Genomic DNA, 8,424 nt, shown 5'->3' on the forward strand with positions numbered 1-8,424 from the left:
TAGCTCTTAAGAAACCAAAATACCACTACTCTCTCCTCCATATTCACGTATATATCCAACAATATTCGTGCATTCATTGAGCACTTATCCTAAAAAACCTATTCATCTTCTTTTTCTTTCAAGAACATACTAGTCTACATTTCACCATTATTACATGCACCCCTCATTAGATTTTCCATCAAAATTTAACAAATAATACTAAGATACCCATCAATGGAGACGCATGTGAAGTCCCAACCCAACCAAGAGCTCTCTATCTCAGCTCGTTCACTGTCATCCTCATCTTCTTCTTCATCATCACCAACATCTTCTTCTTCTTGTTATAATGTTACTATTGTTCCTCGTTCTTTCTCTCCTGTTCAGACAAAGCCTCAAGGAACCAGACCACCATATGATCATGGGACTAATCATGATGATGATCAGTTGCTTGAAAATGGAGAGGTGTACTCTATGGCTGCTGAGTCAGCCATTGATAATATTGAAGAGCTAAGATTCATTGACATCATGGGCAACGGTGGGATGGAGTGGAAGAACGTGGAGGAGAGATTCAATCAACTCGCCTTCACTCAGAATAGTGGCCCTGAACCGCTCATGAAATGGTCAGATTTCGGTATTTGTATAGGTGAGAGTGAGAAACATCATATTTGGAAATTTATGTAATAATTTTAAATCAACTCCCTTAGCTAAATTCAATTGCAATGAATTCCGATCTTACTGAAATTGTGTGGAAAAAAAAGTGCAATAAATTTTACAAAATTAATGAGTAATCAATCACAAAAGAAAAAAAAAATATTACTTCAAATATTTATTTATTATGGTGTTAAAATGACATTAACTATTTTCATATCATTTTTTTTTTTTTTTTGAAAAACAAACACACAAGGGAGAGGGATTAACAAGAAGGGGGTGACTATTGTGACTCACCCTTCTGAGCATGATCATAGAGGGACTCCCTACTAAAGAATGTTGGATTGAGCTATAATTACTGTAGTTGGGAGTGATCATAAACCTCATCCTAGTCCCACGAGAGAGCTAATAAATCAGAAGTTAGGTGTTGCAAGAGGCAACCTCACTTCCCGTTAGTGTTCGAATGTGGGACCTCAAGACAACGATCACACACCTTGACCACTAGGCCACCCCTCTTGGTAGTACCAAAAGTACCTTTTTAAAGTCTTGAAGAGGAATATAGTCATATACATCATGGGTTGACATATAAATTTAAGCTTTGAGCATATTTTATTTTCAAAATTTTTTTACATTCATTTATATCCATTATTTTATACACGTATATATAATTGATATTGAAATGTCTATATGTCAGAAGTGGATGAAAAAATATACGTGAGAGAATAAATGCCTCTATATAGAACTCTCCCATTAATGTTGAAAGAAAAAAGTCCAACTTGATTATTAAATAGTAATATATATATATATATATATATATATATATATATATATATAAACTTTCAACTTTGCTTGCCTTGTGGTTGGCTAGCTAATTGCTGCCAATGGCAAAGTAACGCACCCACTACACTAGACCGCCAGCATGCATGTTCTCCTATTATATTACTCCATTCTTTATTTGATTCTTTCTTTTTTCTTCATATTATAATTCGAATTTCTGAAAGAGAATTTTTATTTTTGAAAAAAAAAATTTAACATATACAAACAGCTTGTATTTTATCTTGAAGAACTAACTCAACTTATTCTTTCTTTTTTTTCGAATTGGAAGGGATGCAACAATCCCCCGAATTTGCTAATGAGCTATTAAGGGCACTGAGAGGAACAAGGGACTGGAAATTTCATATCACAAAATGTGAGCTTCACTGTTTCTGGTGTCGTATGATGGACCCCTTCTTCGATTCAAGAATACGAATTTTCTTTGACATGTAATAGTTTTCATTCAAATTCTCCATTGTGTAATCTATACATTTATAAAAATTATTTTAAAAAAAAAGTTTGATTCTATTCACAATATTTCAATAGTTTGGCATTTTACAATATCTTACAGGAAAGACTTTTTTTTTCCTTTGTAATTTTTGCAGGTGTGATAGAGACATGGATGGAAGAATTACTAAGATGGAGATTAAGCAGGTAATGTCATGAAAAGCAGTTTGTCACCAAATTATATTTTTATATTCTTTGTTTTATTTTTTTAATCTAGTTTATTTAGAAAATTTTAAGTAAGCTGGACTTTATGTAAAGTTTGGGACGATAAATTTCTGTTCATCTTTCAATATTTCATATAAATTTGGACAATTCTACAGACTATTTTGTTAAGTGCTTCCACCAATAAGCTGTCTTTGACTCACGAGGAAGCAGAATGCTATGCCACTTTGATCATGGAAGTGCTTGACACTGAAAACCTCGGCTACATTGAGGTACCAATATTTCAACTTCACTCTTTAACTTAATAATCTAAGATACCCTCTTAATTGATATGTTGAGTTATTCTAATAATTGGGATTAAGATAGAATAAAGTTTGTCTCAAAACCACTTTTGAGTTAACTTTTCTAATTCATTACATGATAATTTATAGAGAAATGCTATTTCTACAATATTTTCACAATAAATCATAAGTAGTTAATTTTTATTAGTTTTAATTTGAACCTACCACTAAAATTACTTTTCTACCCCACCAATAACAACTTGTATAGGGTCACGTCCCGCAACGAACCGCGGTAAGGTTGGGTCCGCGCATGAATGGGCCCATACAATATCATTTGTAGAGAGTGGGTTCGAAAGGCTAAGCCTCGGTTACCCTGCGATGGGTTTTTTTTGTGGCGTTCACATGTGATTTAAACGCTTTCACCCTTGGAGCCTTTCTTCTGGAGGTAGGCTGGGAGCCTTTTTTCTCTCCTGGCCAGTCGTCTGGCCCCCCCCTTAGATTACTTACTTTTTTCTTTTATATTAGTCTGCATTCACTTCCTTCGTCCACGTGTAGGGTCGACATTTCCACGACTGATACTTGTCCTGTCAATCCAAACCCAAAGTTGTTGGGAGTGGTTAATAAAGTTAAAGGATAAGGCTCTGTTAGGCGCAGAGATATGCATGGGGAAGATGGTAAAGACAGCCTTTCCTAGATATTTTAGATTTCCCTCCAAGCATGTACCTTTACCGTTTTGCCCCTCTTCTTGGTGGATCTTTGGGCCAGCCGAGGACTGCACTGTCCTCGGCTGCTTCTCCGGGCCAATTGGGCCTTATTATTCTTGAGCTCGGGCCATGACCTTTTTCGGCTTAGGCCTTTGAACTCTCCATCAGCAAGTGGGCCTGGCCCATCAATTATTGGACCCCACAACTTGTTACATAGGATTTATTATAAAAATGTTGTGGACATATCATTACTCTAATTTATAAGACTATTCTTGTGTATTGTTTAAATAAGTCATATAAATCATTAACAAAATTATAGGACTAAAATTACGCATTAATAATCTTTTCAATTGTCACATGGTAGGTCGGAAGAAGAAAACTTCAAATGAATCAAATCGGTTTGTAGCCAATTTTTTTTAGTGCAATATATTTAACCAAGTTAAATGTAACATACACACAATATTAGGGATTTTATATGCTATTGATTGCCAACTAGACAATATATATCACTATTTTTTTTGTGAAATATATATATCACTATATTTGACCTAATTGATACACAACTTTTTATATATTGCAGCTATCTCAATTCAAGACTCTCTTTAAAGTATACTTATCAAGGGGCTCAATTCAAAACAATCAATTATCAATCACACATTCTCCTTATCACAATGACCCCTTTCAAGAACCATTGTCAAAGGCCGAAGTACTATTTCGATCCTATTGGCGACGTGCATGGATTGTTTTGCTTTGGTTAACTGTGTGCTTTGCTCTCTTTGCTTGGAAATTCATTCAATACCGTCATAGAACAGCTTTTGAAATCATGGGCTATTGCCTCTCCACTGCCAAGGGTGCTGCGGAAACTTTAAAATTCAACATGGCTTTGATTCTCCTACCTGTTTGCCGTAACACAGTTACATGGCTTCGCAAACATCAGTGGATCAACTCCATTGTTCCATTTAACGACAATATCAACTACCACAAGGTAATGTGGCATTTAAATAAATAGTCATTTCTATTTGGTGAGTTCAAGTTAGTTCGATTGGTAAAATCTTTTACCCGAGTAAAAATTTACTTTGATCCTAACTACAATAAAAAGAAACACATTCTAGTTTGAATTCCATATTCTCAATTATAATAAAAAGAAATATGTTGTTATTTTAATATGATAATAAAGAATAATTATCATTGAACAAACATTATAGATTTCAAATTCAAATGATCCTGTATCTATTAAAAAGAATATTTGAAATTGGTTGGGAATGAATATTTAATTTATGAGGCTAAGGTTTGATAATCCTATAGACTTCATAACGTTATGTTATGCTTTATATTTTATGCAATGCATGTCAAATTTACAAATATATGATTGAATAATACACATGACTTGACAATTAATACAGCTAGCATGCCAAATTGGTAACCAAATTGAAGCAGAACTTTTTATATTTAGAAAAATTATTTTTTACATGAAACTGAGATGAAAAAAATTCTAAAGAAAAACAACTAGAAATTTGAATAAAATGGAAAAATTAAGATAAAATTGATAACCAAAAACTGCATGCATTGTACACCAACTTTGTAGAGTATACTAACAAGAAACTTTTTGGTGTAGATGATTGCAGGAGCGATAGTAATAGGTGTGATCCTACATGGGGGTACACACCTTGCTTGTGATTTCCCAAGAATCAGTGAATCAGACCATACACTGTTCCGGCAAACAATAGCTGCTGGATTTGGGTACCATCAACCATCATACATTGAGATATTGTGCACTACAGAGGTGGCAACAGGAATTGCAATGGTCATATTAATGACAATCGCATTTTCACTAGCAACAAAGTGGCCAAGACGCCAATCACCTTCACTACCAAGGTCTGTCCGAAGGGTCACTGGATATAACACCTTTTGGTACTCGCACCACTTGTTCATTCTTGTCTATGCATTGCTCATTATTCACTCCTTGTTCCTCTTCCTAACCGACAAACTAAATGAAAAAACGGTAAGCCTATCTCATTAGCATTTACGATATCAAGTCATGGATTAAGCACTATGTTCTAAAGTTTTAACTAGTAATGATATACTTAGTTAGATATAAAAAATGGGTAAGGGTTAGCTCCAATGCATTGAAACCGCATTATGTCAGTTTCAATGCATTGGAATTTGCCACATGTCCACATCATGTCGGCTCCTATGCACTGGAGTTTGCCATGTATCCGCATCATGTTAGCTCCTATATACGGGAGCATTGGAACTAACCCATGTCCATAAAAAGCAAAAATCTTAACTATGAATTTGCCTTTCATTATTTCACTAGAAATGGATAGGATTTTTTTTTTAGAGGCAATCATTTATATATCATGTATCGTGTAAATGATAAAATATATTGAAATTTTTACTATTTTGTTGCAATGGGTTTTTTTTTTTTTTTTTTTTTGCATTATAATTTAGATTAATAGTACTAATGTTAAGAATCTATACTTATGTAGACGTGGATGTACATAGCCATTCCCGTTTTATTATATGTTGGTGAGCGAATCTTTCGAGCCATAAGATCAGGGTTGTATGAAGTGGAAATTTTGAAGGTATATATTAATATCGTTGTCCTGTTTGGAAGAAAATTTGGTACAAAAGTTCATAATTTTGGCAACTGTTCAATGCAATCTGCAATGACTTATTTCTGCTTTAATGACAACTGCTTAATCACCATTATGTTGTGTTTATTTTTTCTTTTTCTTATACATATGCAGGCAAGTATTTATCCAGGAAAAGTTGTGTCCCTCAAATTGCAAAAACCAGAAGGTTTTAAGTACCATAGTGGCATGTACATATTCATTCAATGCCCTCACATTTCACCTTTTGAATGGTAATTTGACACAATTCATCTTATTGTTTTTCTTTTTAGACTTTTTATTCTATTTGTCAACAAATTTAGGTCGAGTTTGGATAGCCCCTAGCCATTGAACCATTACTGACCTTACATTATGAAGTGCACTAATTTATGTTATTTGCTTGTTTACACTGCCCAACCTCTTCCAACTTTGGAGCACCAAAGTAATGTTTCAATTTGGTACACTTCTCTTCTATCTTCATTTTCTTTTCAGGCATCCATTCTCTTTAACTTCAGGACCAGAAGATGACTACCTAAGTGTGCATATTAGAACTATTGGAGATTGGAGTTATCATATATACAATCTCTTCCAAGAGGTAATGATTGAAGAGAAGGGATGGAATTATTTCTATACAAGGTTGCAACAACAATTTCATAAATGTTCCATTACTTTCGAGTTTGTAGGCTAAATCATCTGGGCCAAAGGAGTGCCCAAGAATATACATAGATGGACCCTATGGTGCTGCTTCTCAAGACCATGTCAAATATGATATTGTCGTGCTAATTGGCCTTGGCATAGGAGCCACACCTTTTATGAGCATCCTCAAAGATGTTGCTAACAGTAATCCAAAGGCACATTTTGATCATGTAAGTTTTGCATTTGGATCAATATGTTTTATGTGCTTGAAAAATTCATTTGCTAATTCCATCTTTTGGTCACTGATAAATTTATGTTGTGCCCCATAAAAGACTGGTTGCGGAGACTGTAGCATAAAAAAAGGTCCATTAAAATCCTATCTTTATTGGATTACAAGAGAACAAAGCTCCTTTGACTGGTTTAGAGATGTCATGAAGGAGATATCAAATTCTAACCAACAGCAGGTACATGCCAATCTTCAATATCTATCATCAAAATGGATTTATTTTCATGGTATAGATTAAATACCAGTTTCACAAATTTAAAAATATATTCAGAGTCACGTTATTTAAAATTTTGAATGATGCAACGTAGTCACGTTATTTAAAATTCAGAGTCATATTATATTCATTGTCAAATTCATAAAATAAAATATTTTGATCACTCTAATTTCACTAATGGCCATGTAGTCTGTTATAGAGATGCATAACTTCCTAACAAATGTGCATCAAGAAGGAGATGTGCGATCAGCATTAATAAGCGCAATTCAAGCCTTGTATCATGCTAAGAATGGAATTGACTTTATCTCCGGGACTCCGGTAAGATTTCTTATTTATCCAAAACATTTTTGCTAGTAAGTTTAGCCAACATAATCATTAATGAAGTTCTACAAATTCTCATTAGATACTTTTCTTTGGTGCATGCATGTTAACTACATCAAGTTATTAACAACTTTGTAGCTCAATGACATTGTATGGTCTTTTTATAAGAACCAAGGTTTAAATCACCACTCTCCCACTTATTTTGACAATTGACTTTGTTTATTATCCTTTTCTTTTTATTTTATATATTAAGAAACACCCTACCTGCTTGAAACTAATTCCAACTTGAAAGATCCCATATTTTTTTATTAAAGATTCCCAACACCTGCCTAGAGAGAAACCATACAATTAGTGCCATTGTTAACATTCTCAACTTTTCTCTAACGCATGCATGTTAAATACATCAACTTATTAACAGTTTTGTAGATCAATGACATTATTTAGTCTTTTTTATAAAAACCAAGGTTTAAATGACTACACTCCCACTTATTTTAAGTTTTTTAACTATTGACTTTGTTTATATATATATATATATATATATATATATATATATAAAGAAATATCCTACCTGCTTGAAAATTAATTCAAACTTGAAAGATCCCCTTTTTTTTTAAGATTCTCAACTACTCCTTGGAGACACACACCAAATAGTTTGTGCCATGGCACCTGATTAGAATATTCAGACACCAACCACAGTAACCTGTACTTTTTAATGTACATTTATATTGATTAGGAAAACCTATTTGAATTTATAATATTATTTTCATCAATTTGGACTTTTCAGGGACACACACATTTTGCCCGGCCAAACTGGTTTAACATTTTCTCAAAATTGGCTCGTCAACACAGAGGAACAAAGATTGGTAAGATGTGAAAAAGAGTACATCTTAATTTAACCTCTTTAACTTTTAAAAGGGTCTAGATAATAATTCCCATCAAGTTGGTCATCAACTCTTCCAAAAAGATATTTCTAGGATTTTGTCCTTATAGCTGAATAGTGAATACTGAAAATGTGAATTTGCTTGGATTATAGGGGTTTTCTACTGTGGGCCATCAGCTTTAGCAAAAGAGTTGGAAAGGTTATGCATCAAATTCTCCACCAAAACCTCTACTAGATTTGTATTTCACAAGGAGAACTATTAAATGTTTTCATAACCACCCTATTGGGTGTTGTACCAATTCCACCAATGACAAGGCCATAAAATGCCCTTAAGATTGAATTGTATATTATCATAATATGATGCTCTCTCTCTTTCTCTCT

General features: G+C 33.6%; 1 protein-coding gene across 1 annotated transcript; it reads left to right on the top strand.

The window, feature by feature from the left end:
* LOC126703006 (respiratory burst oxidase homolog protein A-like) lies at window positions 1-8,424 on the top strand. Its single transcript, XM_050401890.1, has 14 exons — window positions 1-622; window positions 1,733-1,889; window positions 2,046-2,094; window positions 2,268-2,381; window positions 3,675-4,079; window positions 4,710-5,096; window positions 5,584-5,679; window positions 5,845-5,960; window positions 6,199-6,301; window positions 6,390-6,572; window positions 6,675-6,806; window positions 7,032-7,160; window positions 7,948-8,026; window positions 8,197-8,424. The coding sequence occupies exons 1-14, from the start codon at window positions 214-216 to the stop codon at window positions 8,304-8,306; spliced, it is 2,469 nt and encodes an 822-aa protein (XP_050257847.1). The 5' UTR covers window positions 1-213; the 3' UTR covers window positions 8,307-8,424.

This window comes from Quercus robur, chromosome 10, assembly GCF_932294415.1.
Source record: "Quercus robur chromosome 10, dhQueRobu3.1, whole genome shotgun sequence".
Lineage (NCBI taxonomy): Eukaryota > Viridiplantae > Streptophyta > Magnoliopsida > Fagales > Fagaceae > Quercus > Quercus robur.

Bases quoted from the DNA above. Each gene is read 5' to 3' on its own strand.
- LOC126703006 (XM_050401890.1), top strand. From the start codon at position 214: ATGGAGACGCATGTGAAGTCCCAACCCAACCAAGAGCTCTCTATCTCA. The intron at 1,890-2,045 runs GTAATAGTTTTC...TAATTTTTGCAG, and splicing joins ATACGAATTTTCTTTGACAT to GTGTGATAGAGACATGGATG. The intron at 6,573-6,674 runs GTAAGTTTTGCA...GCCCCATAAAAG, and splicing joins CAAAGGCACATTTTGATCAT to ACTGGTTGCGGAGACTGTAG.